Genomic DNA, 19,944 nt, shown 5'->3' on the forward strand with positions numbered 1-19,944 from the left:
CATATTTTTACCTTAGGCAACGTGTCACGTGATGTTTCTAGTGAACTTATAAAATAAAGTTTTGTTTTTGAAAAAGTTTAAGTTCTTCGGAACGATGTCATCATATCGATGACATTCTTGGCGAAATTTCCGTGAGTTCCCACATTGTTCCAAAATGTACTTACTTCTTCCTGACTATGCAGAACCGGGTAATGTTTGACTTCGAGCAAAGATTTTGCTTGACATGCTCGTCGGCGATTTTAACTGTTTGGAAGTGATGCATTCCTCACATCTTATAACAGAGCAGCTCACAAAAGTCCTTCGGTGGCCGAATGTTCCAGTTCCACTTTCAACATCCGCGTCGTTAAAAAGTGTTCCATCACTCATGTAATCCACCAGCATTTTGTGAGCCCAATGACAATTTGCCAATTCAATTGATGCTCGAAACAACATTTTGCGTATAAACCTAACCAATGTAAGCGTTCCTGCTAAAGATGCGGCACTCGTTATGTTGCCGTTTTTGGAATGTTTTCACGGTTTATTACGAAACTACCGGCACAAAAACCGTAACTATTTTAATCTTCATTTATTTGTATACAAATGGCAACTATAAACTGGGATCTTAATTGACGTATAATGCCTGTTTTCATGAAATGAGTTCATGATTCAGGGATCCTGTGTCAAGATTCCATGACTCAATTTGCCACTTTTCAGCACCAAAATCGAAATCATAAATGACAGGCTTCTAAATACATGAAAAGTGCTCATGTTTCCATGAACTGTGTTCATAATATCAGATCCTGCTTCATGATTTCTTGACCGAAATTGCCACTTTTCGCATCAAAAATAGGAATCATAAATTACAGATGACTAAATTCATGAATAGTGCTTATGTTTCCATGAATTTTATTTATGGTTCCAGCATACATGCTTCATGATTTGAGGATTTCAATTGACATTTTTCTTCGCTAAAAATTGAAAACGTAACGTACCGCCGGCGTTACGGTAAAATGCTTCATGATTTCATGACTTTTGGTCATGGTGTATTTTCATAACATGAAAACACACCTTCCTCCCGAAATCATGACTCTTTCTCCCGTTTTAGACAGCCGCATTTTTACCCGTGTAAACATCAATATAAACCACCTTTTCCCGATCAGTCTAAATAGCCGCGTGGTGCCGGTAGCGATTGTTTCAATTGATTAAGAATTAACACTACGGACTGCTTGTTCCTGTGGTAAAAGCCCACCTCACAAGTGACCCCTAATTCATGGTGTGATGCATACAGTGCCTTAGAATGAACGGTTGGGGGGGTCTAAATAAAACCTACCCGCTAATGGAGCCTGTTTTTTTGTTTTTTTTTTTACAATGGGGAAATCTGCAAAAAGATCCCCTGAGAAGGTAACTCAGGGAAAGCGAGGATGACGCACCAATGACGACCCGCTAAAACCAGCCTATGCACTGTACTTGAGCAATTTTCTTAGAATTGCTCAAGTGGTGTACAGTGCATCGACATTACCCTTGGCCTCAGATCCTTATCTCCCCGGAACCACCTTACGGTATTCCTTCGGGAAGGGGCATATAGCACAACACGTGTAGCAGAAGTAGCCTAGGTAAACTGCTTCTCCTAGCCGACTTAAGCAATGTTACAAGGGACCAGCCTCGGCAGGGCTAATTCTCTGCAGTCAACACTTGGTCGGCGCGCCATAGGCGTTGCAATTCTAACATAATGTGAGTGACAGCCGTAGTTACTGCATTCCAGCACTCGGCATCCGCACACATTATCTCTATTATATTGTCGGGTGACGTGTCCCCTCCGCATGTAGCGAGCATGCGACCTCTCACAACAATGAAACGGGGGCAATCGAACACGACATGCTCCGCTGTTTCCTCCACACCAGCACAATTGGGGCACGCAGGAGATTCTGAATGCCCGAACCTATGCAGGTATTGTCTATAGCAACCATGTCCTGACAGTTACTGCGTAAGGTGGAAGTTCACTTCCCCATGGTTTCTACCATACCAATCTGACACATTTGGTATTAGCCGATGGGTCCATCTATATCCTTAGTGGAGTTATCCCATTCCTGCTGCCACGTTTCCTCTTTAAACGTGTCGCGGACTCCTCTGGTACCCCTTTGGTTGAAGCATTGAACATCTTCCTTGATGATGAGCCTGATGAGCGTCATCCCGACTATGATGCACACGGCTTCTTTAGATACCGTCCGGTATGCACTTGCTACTCTTAAGCACATTATCTTGTACGTGCTTTCCAATCGCTTTAGGTTTCTGCACTTTTGACCAGATTGATCCTCCATACCTTAGTATGGATAGCGCCACGCCTACTGGCAAGTGTTTCCTGGCAATTACAACAGAGCTGTTAGACATCATCCTCGATAGCGCCGCTTTAACCGTAGATGCCCTTTTACAGGCATATTCAACGTGGCTAGCGAATCTGAGCTTGTCATCGATCATTACCCCAAGATGCCTAAGGGATCGCATGGACTCTATGGTGCAATCACCGTGGTGTTGGCCACCACCACCTCAGTCTTGTGACGGGCCAGTCCTAGTTTCCTAGACTTCATCCATTCCTCGACTATGGAAATAGAGTGCGCTGCTGTCAATTCTACTTCCTCCATCGATTCACCATAGATCACTAGGGTGATATCGTCGGCGAAGCCAACAATCTTAACACCCATCGGAAGAGGCAGCCTCAGTACGTCTCATACATCGCATTCCATAACAGCTGGCCCAGGATTGAACCTTGAGGTACTCCCGCGGTAATTCGAACGCTTTTCTGCTCCTCCTCTGTGTCATACAATAGAATCCTACCATCAAAATAGCTTTCTAGAAGCTTCCACAACTGCACCGGTACCTTGAGGCGGCGAAGCGCGTGTGCTAATGCTTCCCAGCTTGCGTTGTTGAACGCATTCTTCCCATCCAGAGTGACAACCGCGCAGAAACGGATGCCGCTCCTTTTATTTTCGATTGCCTTCTCGATGAAGAATATTGCGGAATAACAATAATAACAAAATCGCGTAAAGGAATAACATTAACGCGTAAAGGAATAACAATAATAACAAAATCGGGGAAAATTCCCGAATAGTCTATGCTTAATAACTTTTTTCACAAGCATCGGATTGCTTTGCGGTCTTCGGCAATGTTGTTCATCGTAGAAATACCTGTCGAGATCTGCGACCTCTGGCGATTTTTCTTTGCAAAAGCAAGTTTTCCCATATTAAATCCCATATAAACTTTGAACGGCTGGCGCAAAAATATAGTTTCACCGATCGAGCTGAAATTTTGCACAGTTGTTATGGGACCTAAATGCAATCCAAAAAGTGGACTGAAGCGAGAATCTAAATTTTTCATATAACCGTGTCCCAGGCTAATGCTCAGCCAGCAAACCGACCAGCCTACCTTGAGTAAGCCCAAGTTCTTCGCTTTGTTGGCCTCTGCGACTGGCAGCCTGATCGCCACCACCTGGGTGCCCTGCTTTATGGCCCTGGTGGATGGCCTTACTGACTACGTCGATGTCACACTGCTCTTTGAGGGCAGCCGAGACCTCCGCTGCATCGGTGATTTCATCCAGATTTTTATACTGGAGAGTCGCTTCAGCAGCTAGGGAACTTACATCAACTTTGTCGCCAAATACTTCTTGTGCATGTTGCTTATAGACTGCACCCTTTTCCTTGGCGTCCTTCTTTAAGACTAGGATCATTTCACCAATCCTAGTTCGTCTTATGCTCCGCACGTCTGCACCCAATGGCCAAAGAATGGCACGGAGAAGTTGCTTCGCATCGCCTTCAGAACCTCGGCGTATTCCGCTTCCTCAGTTTTGATAACGAGGACTTCGCCTAAATTCCTACGTTTCGTTGTTTTCGGTTTAGCACTCTCCTTGGGGTCCGTTTTCGGTTTCTTCTGTTCTTTTCTTATTTCCAACTCGTATCCACGGGTTGCTGTTGCCTTGCGCCCGTGGTTCCTGTGGGTGCACTGCCTGGTTCGGGTTATCCAGTGGCTCCTTTTTCTTAGCTTTCTTAGCCTTAGACTTGGTGTTGACATTGATGATTAACTCCTGACGTGCTCAAACAGTCCCAAGTATGTGGACTGCTTCCTCTTCTTCTTCTTGGCGGCGGCAGCGGTGATGGCTTTGGCTTCGGACAGCATCTTGTCTCGGTCGGTCGATGGTCAGTTCGATTTTAGCGAAGCATTTTTTTTCCTTGACTTGAACAAACGTTTGTCTTCTTCTTCTTTCTGGCGTTACGTCCCCACTGGGACAGAGCCTGCTTCTCAGCTTAGTGTTCTTATGATCACTTCCACAGTTATTAACTGAGAGCTTACCATGCCAATGACCATTTTTGCATGTGTATATCGTGTGGCAGGTACAAAGATACTCTTTGCCCTGGGAAGTTGAGAAAATTTCCAACCCGAAAAGATCCTCGACCGGTGGGATTCGAACCCACGACCCTCAGCTTGGTCTCAGCTGAATAGCTGCGCGTTTACCGCTACGGCTACCTGGGCCCTGTCAAACGTTTGTTTATACAGCAAGTTATCGTACACAATAGCTAAGAATCAATACAAATACAAGCAAGACAAACGGGGGGTTCTTCGCTATCGAAGTCTATGCTTGAGAAGCACGCCCGGTCAGCGCAAGCCGATTAGTTTCCTGCTGAGATGCCAATCAAGCGGAGAGTGAAAAGTAAATGACGTCAACTTTTCTCTAGCACCCATATTTCTATATTTGCTTGAAATCAACGTTCTCTTTTAAAACAGTTATTAAACAAACTATTTGGACAGGTATGTGGGGTTCAGTAAGTAAACGACATGAACCTTTGCTGCCTTGTCTTTCGATTGCGGTACTAGTCAAGGAATCTCGTTAAGCCAACAAAGTTATAAACGTTTAAAATATTTCATGCCAACGTAACGGTCTTGGTTTTAAAATTCCAATTTCACTCCTGTATAGAGAAGAAAGACGTAGTCTTACGTCAAAAAGTAACATCATTAAGGTTTCGGCGAAAAAAAAATGTATGGAAACTTTGTTTTGGACGGCCAGGTACAAAAAACCGCGCAAAAACAGAATCGGATTTTTTCTTAAATCAATACTAAAGAATACTATTCTCTTGCTCAATGTAATATACAGCAGATTTAGGTTCAAAAAATTGTTAATGGTTTCTATTTATACGTGTACTAACTATAATCGTACATCTTTTTCTTTCAGGAATCGAGCCCCGCATCGGTAGCAACAACTTTTATTTCAACGAGACGAAAGGTTTCTACTGCTTGCGCAATGAAACCGGCGACAAGTGCCTGCGGGAGACGAAAGGCCGCAAGCATCCGCGGGTCGATCCCGTAGTGGTGTCCAAGTTGCGTAAGTTCTTCGTCGAACATAATCAAAAATTCTACGAACTGGTTGGCGAGGATCTTGGCTGGCCGGAAGAGTAAATCTGGCCAACGTTCGCACATTTTTCGTTCTCGTTCTGCTTTTTATTTGCTGATCGCAACATTCCCCGTATATCGAGAATCCAATCGCACAAACGAATGTGAGCGGTATCTTCAATTCTTCGAAACGTCCATCAAAGGGCACACTATGTAAAGGTGAGTGTTGAACAGAACTGAATCAAACGAGAGGAGTCAGGTGATGTAAGAAGGAAGAAACGAAACGAAGATAGAAACAGGCAAGCATTATTACGACGGAGAAAGTGAGAAAGTGGTTACAACTAGCGCAACGTTTTTAAAACGGTTAGATAGGTATTAATTAATATGAAATCGATATTTTCCTATTGCAGGGGTTGCTTATGAGAATAATGGATGAGCTCTGTGAAGGGACTGGTACCGGGTAATGCTTGAGCACGTTTTAATTATGTTGTTCTAGTACGAGCACAGAGTTGATTGCAAAAGTCTAAAAGCATATGATTTTTTTAGACTGACTAAAGGAAAATAGGGTGTAATTTAATCTCTTTCTACGATCGTCCTTTTTACGATTGTAATCGTATGTTTAAAAGATTTGAAATCCTAAAAGATTGTTTTATTATATCCAATATTTCTTTACTATTGTTTGCTCAATTGTTGCTAGTTTCATTCAACCATCGCTAAAAACTAAAATTGTACTTCCAAACTTTTTGAATCTTATGGTGTATTCTGTATGTGATTTAATTTCTGTTCAAGGATACCACCATCGTCACTGATTTCCACATTCCAGCTGCACATCCGCTCACGAGCTATGAACTACGTGACTTTATCACCACAGAAATATCTTAGTTTCTAAGCAATGCATCGTTCTGAACTATAGTTCCAAATCGTCACCTCACTGGTGACGTAGTTGCCGGCTAAATGGAGGGGGACCTCATTTCCGTATCAGCCGCAGCCCTTACAACCGTATGCACGTAGCAAAAATAATTAAACTCCTGGAATCCACTCGTACTTGTGTTGCCATTCAAACCTGCAGGAGCATAGATATTTGTAAGCCCATTGGACATGTGCGGTTCTAGGGACCTCTTTTGAATCAAATATCCATTAGAATCAGGGACGCTGACGGAGCGTGCCATACGAAAAACGGACGTGCCCCTCTATCATGCTTGGTTTGACCCGTTTACCAACCAGCACTCGATTCTATTCTACACTTCAAATCAGTTCATCCAGACTACGGAGAGGAATAACTGTTGACTGACTTCGTGACTGGTGAAATTGCTCGCTCCCGTTGGTTTAGATTTTTTGTTCCTATGTTCCCAATTTTTTCTGAAACACGACCCACGCAACCGTTAAATTTATTTCCACCACCCAGAGGAAAACAGTGAGAGTTTCTTGTAGGACAGGGCTATTATTTTCATTTTTTTAAACGTTCAATGTTTGAAAATCATTTTCAACACTTTAACAGGATAAGTCAATAGATAGATAGATATACATCAAATGAAAATGGATCAGATTTTATGTCTAAAAACTGTTCAAATTTATATACTTTGGTGAAAACTTTTGTTTGTCGATGAAAACTGAGGGTGTTTTCAAGTATATATCAGTCAATTTTCAGCCAACTTAAATGTTCAACATTCAAATATTATTTGTTGTATGGATGAATGCTTGAAATCTCTCGCAGTACATTTCAGCAAACTCTTGTTGGAAATTTATTGGTTTTTGGATAAAACATCTTCTGTATTCCAACCGAACCAATAGGATTCAACACACATAATTGAGATTGATGCACTGCTTGCATTAAAAATACTCCAGTAGAATCTTTAATTGATTTTGTGCGATCGCAAAACTTCTACTTTCTCTGTTAAATTTTAATTACCTAATTGCGTTATTTAAAACTATTCTCTCGGTAACTATTGTGAAACAGCTGGCAAATTTCTGAGAAGCATCCATCAACATAGAGGGAAAATAAGATATTAGACAATTTTTCGTGACCCACAGTTTGGGAAACTCCGCTCAGCTTGATATAGGGCAAAGCTAACTCTCTATCCCTGTCCTTGAGAAAAACGTAAAGACAGCAGAGCGCACTGGTTTGCAAGCAACAAATTTATGTAACACTGGCTCCCCAACGAAGGGCAAGCGTCAGGACAGATGAATTTCATTACGAAGTGAGTAAGTAGCTTGCGTGATGTGGTTCAGAACATGTCCGATAAGATATACCGAGCGGAATATGCATTACACAAGCTTGTCTGTTTGAAAAGCGTTAAGGGAGAGGGGGGACAGAATCGAAACCCGCAACCTTTCAGCCACAGATACCCGTGGGCACGAAGACGCCACAGTTGTAAGTTTGGCATCTTTTGCAGATTGGCAAGAGGGAAAACGAACCGTTACCTAATAGGTGAGGAAAGCTGGGAAGGTGGGTAGGTTTTAGATGGAAGCATTACTGGTAAAACTAGAGCTTATTATAAAAGAATAGAACATAGTTTTTTTCTGCATTTTTTGCATAATTATAGGGGGTGATAGGAAATAGCTCTATGAAGAACACTGTTGTGAAAGGGTAGTGGGGATTGCAGGCTGCCGTTCAGAATCTTCCAGGCCCCTCCAGTTTTTTTTTATTATATCGGATATGAAAATTAAAAACAAATATTCCAATTCACATAGATTTAGTATTGAACAATCTTACGTGTAGATTTAAAAGTTAAAGTATAAATAAAGTTGAAATCTTGTATTGATTTACTCCATTCGTTCGCGATTATTTATTGCCAGAATGAGCTCATTGATCGTACAAAGAGTGAGGATTTCAAATTTATAATTGAATGATTGGTCTAATTTTGAAAAATACCTGTCATGATGTCTGTGATGGGAAATCTCCTCGTTAGAATTTCCTTTAGAAATTGTTCAATGATTACGTCACAAACGAGAATAAAACCTTATCTACAGTCCGATCACTTGATGTTCAACCATCCAGCGTTGCACGTATCAGACTAATTAGTTTCACCAGAAAACCATTTTCATACATTATCTGCTGCAGCTTATAAAAAACTTAAAAGCTCTCAGTTAATAACTGTGGAAGTGCCTTCAGAACACTAGGATGAGAAGCAGGCTCTTTCCTTGTAGGGACGTAACGCCAAAAAAAAAATAATCAACGATCGGTCAGAAAATTCTTCTCTGCAGCTGGCGACACTGATTTAGAATTGTGGTGCACACCACTGACCGTTGCATTAAGTCTCCGCATATCGTTCCGTTTCATTCTATCACCCTTTCTTAGTACTCTGCCTCTTTCTGAGGTGGATTCGCTTTTATTCAGTTCTTGCTGTTCTGTTTGCCGGGTATTGGCTAGTAGTATACGAGTGCTGACGGAATTTTTCACGTTTGACATTTTTTGATACTCTTCATCCAATTTCAGAGGTTCCCCAGAAATTTCGTCGTCGTTGATCATTGCCAATTATACCTTGCACCGTGTATCCCACAACCTATTGACATCGTCCAGAAACGACCCAACCGCTCTTCTAGCTGCTGGCGGTACTGTGCATCTACCCCATCATATGCATGCATTGGATATTTGTTGAAATTCCAGAAAAAAATGTTTCAAATTTCGTCAAAACCCTATCCCTGATTTTTTCACAGACTTCTCGTGGTGCTTTAATAAAAAGGTTGAAGTTACTCCTCCTGAAGTAAATCCTCTTTAATTTCTTATGAAACAAATTCTACATGTCTGGAGATATACTTTAAATATTCACTGATATAAGTCCGTTGTACTATTTCTTAAAGAAATCCCCGAAGGAACTCAAATAGTAATTTAAGAAAACACTTACAAATTCATGGTTACATATTTTAAGATATGTTAAATTACCAGTCTTAAACACTCAATGAAATTGAAACAGCATTCCTAGGGAATTTTAATAAAAAAAAACTTGAAAAAATCAAGTCCTGAGGAAATTATGCGTTTTAGGAAACCTAGAGTGTGTTCCTGATTAATACAATTCCCATGTTTACATAGTTGACATAAGCGCCAATACAATCAAAATGCATTTTTCATCGCTATGCATTTTTACCTAACAATACACTCGTTAGACATCCTAACAATACTTATTTATTAGAAAAAAATTGAAGTTGAAGTTGACATGAGTACATACACCAACTTATCCGACTCGAATTGTGGTTTGTTTAGTGTTTATTCAGATAGTTTAGCGGAAAACCAGGTTAATGTGGCAGTGTGTAGCGGCCTCAAGGCGGCTCGGAGTCTGCTACTGAGTTCCGGACTTGATTTTAAACAGGTGGCTTGAGCGCCACTTCCAAGGAGGACCACTCGTCGTGTTTCACGATGCCCGGCTAGATACTGACCAAAGAGTCAGCTTCCAAACTCTTGCTTCAACCTGGCCTCGACGGAATCTAACATTTCAATAACTGAGACTACATAAACCTAACCAGCGAATCCCGACAGACAACCGAATCCCAGAACTCGACCTTATCCTTCTGCTCATCACGGGCAGAGATTTCCCAACCACTTCGACTCCATACCGCTTTGGAAGGCGGATTCCTCAACAAGAAACGGTAATACTCAAGACAAAACGAAAGGTGAAACGTACTTCAACTTTCTCAACTATCACTAACTCAAAAAATACATTTATTAAACATTTAACTAACCTACTTTTTTGTTTACGGTCTTTTCGGCCGGCCTATTTTCGTCTTCTACTATCTCCTTCCTAGCTAACACGTGCGGTTCTAAACTTTAAAAAAGACAATTTACACCATCTTCAGCCAAAGCCTGCACAGACTGGACAATCACGAACATTAGGCAACGGACTTCACAGAACACCCATTAGCCCAGCGATGAATTTTTCGTTTGACGAAAAGTTTCCACCGACTGGAGCGGGAATCGAACCCACGCTACGTAGCACAATACGCCTAAACGACTAACACCGCTAACTGCACAGCCACGAAGCCCATACTCTTCTCTTGCGCTTTTTTGTGTGTCCGTGCTAACTGTTATGGCATGCAACGTTGCGTCTTACTCAGGGTTTGTCGAAGCTCACTCTACGTATTGTGCATTCAGATTAACTTTAGACCGAACTTCATTAGAGAAATGAAATACCACCAAAAAATGTCCCCGGAAAGTCGGCGTCGGCATTCTAACGAAGTGCTACGCCGCCAAAGGCAATCCTTATGCGTCGGCGAGGCACTAAATTAGAATGCCGACGCCGAAGCTCAGATTGGGTACCACTGCATTTGGTCCTTCGGTAGTGCAAAAGGTACCCAAGTTTGACAGATCACAGTACACTTTTCACGGCATTCTAGATTATCTTATGAGCCATACAACTTTAAGTAACTGCAAGGGACATGGAGGTCTTTAACACTTCAGTCGTCGCGCTGTTGTATTTTGTACAACAGTGGTGAAAAAATCTCGCTTATTGCTCACAGCATCAGCGTGATGGCTCTGACGATGATAAACCGCGCGACGACTGAAGGGTTAATGTGTCTTTGGTATGATGGCGTTGCCAATGACGAAGGTTAGAGGACGCTCTGATAGCATCTGCTGCTGCTCCGAATTCACGCTCACTCACAAGGGCGTTTCCAGAAATCTAGTCCCAACGGGATGGCGGTAGGCGAATAGTAAGGAGCCTGGAGTGCGTTGTTAACGTTCACAACTCCTTTTCGGCCTCAAGGCGCCGGCGAACTTTAGCACCAGAACGTGGACAGGACTCGCGACGTAATGTGATGCAGCGGGACGTTGCTTCTTCCTTTGTGCGATGTACGTGAGCTCTATTTTAGAAAAGAAGCCGAAGCTTGCGCTTGGTTTTGAACTTGGTAACTCGAGTTCTAGATTCTGCACAATCTATCTAACTGCCTTAGGCAAAATCACACCATGGGAGAAATTCTACTTCGCGATCCTACTTCTACCAAGATCTGGAACAAAGTGGACGATAATATTTCTGTTCTTCTTAAGATAGGATCTCACAGTATGGCTCCCGGAAACAGAAACCCGACGGTCTTTGTTAATTGTGTTAGTGTGATATCAGTTATTTAAATCTCCTTCGCGATTGAATAGCCTTTTCTTATCATTCCGTTACAAAGCCACGGGAAAACAGGGTTTTGGCATATTCAGGGTAATGAAATTCGGGGAAATGGTGTAGAGTATTGGCGGTTACGTCGACCTAGCAAACATAGACAGTACAATGAAGGGACTTTTGAAGGATTTTTTTAATAGGCTTTTGACTCATATTAGAAGTTAAAATTTATTAACACTGCTAATCGTGTACAGTGATTTTAGGTTCCATAAAAATACCGGTCGACCCATCCTGCTCGCTCCGCACCACATCGTCTTGTGCCGGTCGGATTGTTTTCGAGAACCATTTTCATCCAACATTCTGGTGGCATGCCAGGCCCACCGTAACCTTCCAATTTTTGCGAGGTGGACGATGATGGTTGGTTCTCCCAGTAGCTGGTGCAATTCATAGTTCATCCACCTTCTCCACGTTCCGTCTTCCATCTGCACTCCGCCGTAGATGGTACGCAACATCTTCCGTTTGAAAACACCAAGGGCGCGTTGATCCTCTGCACGTAGGGTCCATGTTTCGTGCCCATAGAGGAGAACCGGTATAATCAGCGTCTTGTTAATGTTAATTGCTCGAACAAAAAGTTCTGCGGAGTCCAGCAACAATGCGTCTCTGGATTTTTCTGCTGGTGTCGTTGTCGACGGTCACCAGTGAGCCTAAGTACACGAATTTTTCGACCACCTCTATTTCATCACCGTCAATATGAACTCTATGTGGGGAGCAAGTAGCTGAACGGACTTTCTGAAGATGTGCCACTCGTGTCTATCCCGGCTCTTCTTATCACACCCTCTTACGCAATGTTGAAAAGTAAACACGAAAGACCATCACTTTGCCGTAACCCTTTGCGAGATTCGAAGGGGATCTAGAGTGTCCCTGATACTCGAACCACGCACATCACTCGCTCCATCGTCGCCTTGATCAATCTTATCAGTTTGTCCGGGACGTTCAAATAGAAATTGACGAAATGGCAGCTATTTGCAGCATGTGAAATTTTTCCATTTTTAAATGAGCGTTGCGATTGATGGAATGGACGTTTGGTCAAATTTACATTTTAGATGCGTAATAGGTTTTTTTTCTTTATTTATATTGTTAAAATAATTACTGACAGTAAATATACCAAAGGCCCGTTTGCCAATGGGCATCATTCACTAGAGGTTTTTTATGGTTTAATCATGGGGAGCTCCATAGTAGAATCCCTTTAAATTTTTCAATAAATTTATTGAGAAACCCTGAGTGATTAATAGAGAAGCTATTGACGATAAGTTCGTCGAAGTTCACAGCAGATGCTTGGTAACATCTAGCCAAACCCGTTTTAGGATGATTTGTTGGGTTTCTGATTATCTAGTTGCTTAGAGCATTCCTGGCAAGGGTATTCGCATACTAATGAAGATCTGCATGACAGATTTTTCAAAAATCACGGAAACCATATATTCTGTGAGATCTAAGACTGCACCAGTGAAGAGAAATCATATCAGTTTGTATGAATGCCATCCTAGATTTATTTGAATACTTTTTAGAATTCATTACGTTTAACCCGTGGTACATCATGTTTTGTACTTATAACGGTAAAGTTTCAAAAAAGTTCCCCCAAATTGAAAAAAAAAATGAGAATTTCCTTGACTTCTCTGGGCAACGAGTATAATCGTACCTGCCACATGATATACGAATGCGAAAATGGCAAATTAGACAAAGAAAGCTCTCAGTCAATAACTGTGGAAGTGCTGATAAGAACACTAAGCTGAGATGTAGGCTCTGTCCTAGTTAGAACGTGAATGCCAAGAAGAAGATACTTAATCAACATATTTTGTTCAAGTCATTCATGAAATCAAGCAATAAAAGCATAAGCTCATCACGAGATGTCGCCCACATGTGCTCTACTGAACTAAGCTAATGTACGAAGAGGCGTGCTTCATTTTCTCATAAATACCTAGAAAAGATGGCACCAACGAGGCCAGCAGGGTACAGTTTTACTATGTTTCGCTAAGCCTTCGTGAGAAAGGTAGGATAATTTCTTTGTTCTACACGGGGGCAGAAAAGCTGCAGCTTCAGCTTTCGCCCGAGTTGACCCATGTAGAAGCATGCACAGAATTTTGTTTCATGATGAAACAATTACAGTAATTTGCATGTTCTCAGAAGTATCCGTTTGAATTAGTTTTAGCTTTTCAGGGATACTGTGTGACAATATAAACAGAATAAAGTCGTGAGAGCGCAGCTACTGTCATCGATTTCTTATCAGTCATTAATCTACCTTGCTATGCAGTGGGGGCGTTGATCAAGGGGATTGAGAAAATTACGATGGAGTGGCTCTTCCATCGTTTATTTTACACCCCCACATTCATCCTACTTGAAAAGTAATTCGTGCACTGTTTCTGTGTTTTTTTGCCTTATGTTTTTTTTTTGATAATCAAGCGCAATTACACGTAGGGTCGATGTACCAATAGCCGCATAGCTAAGAACAAAAATTCGTATACAATCGAAAAATAACGCTATCGTAATTATTTTTTCATCATCTGAAAGCTTTTTATCTTGGTTTTGTGGGAAAAATATGAAAACTACAAAAATTCAAATGTTTGCATTTATTATCGCGTGTGCCACTATAGGAATACATGTGCCTTTAGTAGCACTATTTCTAATTTCTATAGTAGCACTAGCATCCCGGCGTTGGCAAAATACTTATCAAAACCGTATGTCTACAAAACTTTTATATTTTTCCTACAAAGTGTGGATCAAAAGCTTTCGTTTGTTGTAAAAAAAAAGTTCTAAATTCATCAATTATTTTGTAAAATAAAAAATAGTTTCTCTCAGTAGTGCTACTATAGGAACAACAGGTTTACTATAGGCGCAAGGGAGCTCAAATTTTAAGCAAAACTAATTATTTAGATCATTTTTTGAACAAAATCAAGTTGTGTATCAATGGTACTTAGATAAATAGCTCCTGACCTTCATGTCAAAAATGTTTTGAAAAGGTTTATAGCAAAACGGCCGTAAAAAGCCACTAGTGCCACTAAGGGAACACCGACCCTAATTTAAATTCCAAAATAAGAAATAATGCTAAATGATTCACATACTTTAGTTGAAGTAAGATTAATATGAGCATTTAGCAGGAAAGTTCCAAGATCATTTCTCAATAGGTTTTTTTCAGTGGTAGTAAAAACGAAATCCTGAAGCAAAGAAAGCACCACGGAATATGAACTAAACACAAAATGATATGTATTCACATTACGCTTGATTTCCAATCACTACATTTTCGACCCTGTTTCCTTATTGCAAGTAATTTACGTTGTTATTATTTTCCATATATGTTGACAGTTTTCGACTACCATTCTTCCATGCGCTTGTGTTGGAAGTTTGAGAGATTTGAGAATTCAGCGTAGCGCGATCAGTGAGTGGGATACAAACATCAGTGTCCCCGCGCGGCAAGTGAGATAATCTGAATGTTAGAAAAATTATTGTCTGTGCTTTTTGTAGCTGGCGCCAACTGTTAGCGTTTAAGAACCATGTAAACAGTCGTTACCCTATTGTTCATGAATAGTGCAAATTTCTTTGAGAATATTTATAACATTTATGCTCTGTCCAATTCTGTATCGATACACACTGACATAGATGTCAAAAACTTTTTGAAAACGTTTTTACAACAATTCTAACTGCTAGTGTCAGTGCGACAATTGTCGCAACATAATTTTCTTCGGCAGCCTTTTCCATACGAATTACGGGTTAATCTGTTTTCGGCAACTTTAAATCAGCCGCATTTCATCCAAATATAATCTGAATGTGTTCATTGAAGTGTTTGGATAGAATAATACTGTGAATTTGATGTTCGAATGTTGAACGATGCAGAAGCCGTAAATTACCGTTACGGAATTAAAGAGATCTTCATGCGGTGATTATAAAGTAAAGGCGTTTGGGATGGATTTCCGTAAGGTGCCAGATCGTTTTGTATTGGAAATAAACTTGACTTATCTGGGCATCAGATTTATATCTAACAATTAATCCTTTTTAAAACTAAATGAGCCACAATTCTCTACATTGAATCTTCGTCGAACGGATGGTTTTTATGGGACTAGGTAGGTACCAGCCCAGTGGTTCTCAACCAGTAATACGCAAACCCATAGAGGTCCGTGACGATTTTTCAGAGGGTCCGTGGAATGATGACAAAAAAGTTTATTTTTCGTGTAATAATACAACAAATAATTAAATTAATCAGTCATATGTGAGTTTGACAAATTACAATTATGCATTTTTTTTATTCAATACCATATGCTCTATATGTATTGGAAAAAAAATCTTCCGATACTGAGAGTCACGTAGAACCAATACTCCACAGAACGGGTCTGTACTAGGAACCCTAATCAGGCCCGGATTTGGGGGAGTGCCAAGGGGCAAATGCCCCGGGCCCCCCGATTAAGCCCCCCCCCCCCCCGAGGAATCAAAATTAAGCACAAAAAACATGTTGAAATACCTTTCAATATTTTCTCTTCAAATATTTGAACATATAATTCAAACGCTCAAGTCAACTTTCCAATATATAAGTATATTCGTATATATTTAAGTTTTTCTTCGCCTAGTACCTGAATCTCACAGTATGGTTTGATCAATGAGTATCCTTCAGTATATTACAAGAAAACATAAATGTTAAGCCAACATCTTAAAAAATTCTTCTTTCATTTATTAAAAAAAATGGAATCAAAAATGCGCTCAACGTTTTTGCATGATCTTAAAAAATACGGCTGAACTGTAAAGCACAGTCCAATTCAATGAGTTTATGGGGTTCCTATAAGAACTTTAAAATTATAAACATATCTGCAATTCTATCAGAAACATGGAGTGTAAGGGAAACTGTTTTATAACGCGGTAGTCAGTATTTTTTATATATCTATTTTTTTGTATGCCATAATTGATGAAGTTTTCTTTGAATTTAGTATAGGCTTAGCTTTGCTGCAGTAATGGCTTAGCTCTGAATTTAATAGAATATACAGTGCAGGCAAGAAAAAAGTACATAAAGGCCTATATTCATGCAATATGTTCAAGGAAACTGTATAACAGCTTCTAACGTACCGATTCTCCTGAAAGTTGAATTACATCTCAACATCTCATAAATAATTTGAAATTTGATTCATGGTAAATTGATCAAATTCTACTCAAGAATTGGAATGGAAGATATAAAAATAAATACTATTTTGAAAAAAAAAAAAACGATCCAAAAAAGGTATGCTTCTGCAATTTTTTTCACTTAGATGAAATGCAAAACTTTGTAGAAGATTATTCTCATCGAAAATTGTTTGTTTTCAAAATATGTTGATAGCAAAATTTGCACATTTTTTGGCAAAATGGGCGAATTTTAAAAACTTAGACGCTATTGCTTGTAATTTGATGATTTATTCCCAGATTTAATTTGAACATGCAGATCAAATTTCAGGTCAATCGGTTTGCTAGAATCAGAGGTCTTGAACTAGAACTTGACCATTTTGTATGAAAATCAGCCTTTGTGTACTTTATTCTTGCCACTACAATCAATACATTTTTTCCAACCGGAGACAAACCTTTTTTTCTAGTTCATCTATTTGAGGCTCAATCACGATTAACGCTTTACGGAGCCGAAATTCATTTTGAGTGTACACAATTGATTGACTTTTGCATTATAAAATTAATACGGGATGGAGCCATGGCACTCGTGGCAACTCGAGGTTAGTGGTCACAATCTTTAAAGGAAGAATATGGTAGGGATTGTGATCAGGGTTCTCTGCTGCTCATCCGGGAGGTATATCGTGGTAGCTCGATTATCGTTTTTGGTACTGGAGACAATCTGGAAACTTGTAGTAGTAGTAGAATAGAATTAAAACGTGCTTTGGAGAAAAACGTCTTTGTAGATTTTCAACGATTTTTCACTCCATACAAATTAAATAGAAGCCAAAAAACAAGCCAGTCTTCAAAAAATTGTTATTTTTTTTCCACTGAACGGAAAAATCACCTAAAACACTATTGGAATTCTTGAAAACAGCTGAATTTTTCAAACCCTTAATTTAGTAAATAGCGGTATTTTGGTGCTTGAGACAAAAACGTGTCCCGCAAAGCACGCATTTCCACAGTCTTTAACTCTTCTTCTACCAAGGGGGTGAAAGCTTACGCCAACTACCAAGGGTGCAAAAAAGTTGGAAGTGCAACTTTAAAAATGCATATCTTTATCGTGTCGCATATAATTAAAAAAATCATCAATGGTACCGAACACTATTCAAGATTGATGTTCATTTTTGGGTTTTTGAAATAGATGCGTCTACCCAAAGTTATTAAGCAAATGGCACTATTTTTTTTTTTTTTTTTGAGAAACGCATTATTTTTCACAAATTCAACAATCAAACTAAATTTAAAGCGATGACATGTAGTATTTTCGACATTAATTTGCTTGTTTGAGTATAGTGAATATGTTTGAGTAGAAATTTAAATTTTCGATTACATTCCAAATGTGTATTTTACTTAATATATTACGAAAACACCTATTTTTGTACTAGTTTGCCTATTACCCAAAGTTCAATGCTTCATATTGTTTTTCGATATAAAATTGATTGTGAAAGTCAAATGAAAATGTTTGAGTAAAAAAATAAATTTTCAATAACGCTCAAAATTATTTTTACCTAGAAAACCGCACAAAAAAACTATTTCCTGAGCTTTCCTGACTGTAAATCAAAACTGAAGGCATGTAGTTTTTTCGGCATTAATTTACTTGCAGAAGTCAAGTGAATATGTTTGAGTAGAAAAAAAAATTGACTAAACTCAAAATTGTTTTTAACCTAGAAAACAACACAAACAAATATATAAACTTATATTTTTTTCGACATGAAATCGATTGTTACAGTCAAGTGAACATGTTCGAGTAAAAAATCAATTTTCCAATTACACTCAAAATTTACTTTACCCAGAAAACCATACAGAAAACGTATTTTCTGTTCTTTGTTATTCTTAAATCACAATTAAGGGCTATGACTTGTTGTTTTTTCCGGAATGATTTTACTTGTAGAGTTCAAGTGAATATTGTACAGTTGAAAAATATTTTTTGGATACAATCAAAATTGTTTTACCTACAAAAACAACATAAACATTTTTCCCGAGTTTGTTCGTCTTTTAATAATTACTCAAGGCTATGACATGTAGATTTTTCGGTATGAATTAACTTGTTGAAGTCAAGTAAACAGATCAGAAATTAAATTTTAGATTACACTCAAATTTTATTTTACTTAATATTACAAATAATTATATTTTTTGGTCCAGTTTGCCTGAAACATGAAATTGAAAGCGATGACACATAGTTTTTTTTATATAATATGTTTGTGAAATTCAAGTAAACATGTTTTAGTAAAAAACGATAACACTCAAAATTAATTTTACTCAGAAAACCTCACAAAAACGATTTTTTAGATTTTGTTTATCTGTTAATCAAAATTTAAGGCTATGACATTTAGTTTTTTCGGCATAAATTTACTTGTATAAGTCAAATGAACATGAAATTGAAATGTTTGATTACACTTAAAATTTATTTTACGTAATATTCTACATAAACCCCTATATTTTGAACCAGTTTGTCTGTAACTATGTATGTATGTAGTTTTTTCGGCTAGTTTCATGGTTTTGGAAGCAATTGCGTTTTATGGGTTTAATGCACATTTTCGAAGTTTAACGAAACATTAATATGGAGGTTTAAACGAACTTTTTGAAAATGTTTGAAATTCGGTTCTTTTGGATAAAGCCTACTTAGATTAACACCGGCTCAATTGTTTTAAGCAGTACAGAGCCGTTTATCACATTTACATGAGGCCTAAATCTCAATTCTTCAGAATACACAGTTTATGCTAAAATATGTCTAGATCTCCAGTGCCTCACATGCAAACTCTTTCTATCAATTGACAAGTGCGAATGTTCGATACAAGACCTGTGGAAAATATCACCTATCCGTCTATAAAGTACGATTCTTAACAGACTAATCAAATCAAACAAAATTCTTGACAGACTAATCAAATCAAATAAAATTTATGATACATTTTCATTTTTCATGTAAAAACTACCGTAAAACATGATATGGTGATTTAGCAAATACATCCAACTCACATTCTCATGGCTTTTTATGGGCATTTGGCCGAGATCTCCCCTTTCTTAAATGGACGTTTCCTTTGAATCTGTCCCTATGGCGCCGAAAAGTTGCGTACGGACCTTGCATGTACTCGTTCTGTATGGGAACTTTCCATACGATTTGTAATAGGGTCAGTGTTCCCTTAGTGGACAGTCCTCTATAGTCGCACTAGTGGATTTTTACGGCCGTTTTGCTATAAATCTTTTCAAAATATTTTTTGACATGAAGGTCAGGAGCTATTTATTTAAGTACCATTGATACACATTTGGATTTTGTTCAAAAAATGATTGAAATAATTAGTTTTGCTTTAAATTTTAGCTCCTTTGCGCCTATAGTAAACCTATTGTTCCTATAGTAGCACTACTGAGAGAAACTATTTTTTAT

At 39.0% G+C, this 19,944-nt stretch overlaps 1 protein-coding gene across 1 annotated transcript in view; it reads left to right on the forward strand.

Annotated features, from left to right (window-relative positions):
- Positions 1-6,136, forward strand: part of LOC5570723 (heparan sulfate glucosamine 3-O-sulfotransferase 5) — a 195,326-nt gene extending 189,190 nt beyond the window's left edge. The window contains exon 8 of the mRNA XM_021843852.1: positions 5,198-6,136. Within this exon, the coding sequence (XP_021699544.1) occupies positions 5,198-5,421 (224 nt within the window). The 3' untranslated portion in view covers positions 5,422-6,136. The remainder of the gene's footprint in view (positions 1-5,197) is intronic.
- The last annotated feature ends 13,808 nt before the right edge of the window (positions 6,137-19,944 follow it).

The sequence above is a fragment of the Aedes aegypti genome, chromosome 2 (genome assembly GCF_002204515.2).
Source record: "Aedes aegypti strain LVP_AGWG chromosome 2, AaegL5.0 Primary Assembly, whole genome shotgun sequence".
Taxonomy (NCBI): domain Eukaryota; kingdom Metazoa; phylum Arthropoda; class Insecta; order Diptera; family Culicidae; genus Aedes; species Aedes aegypti.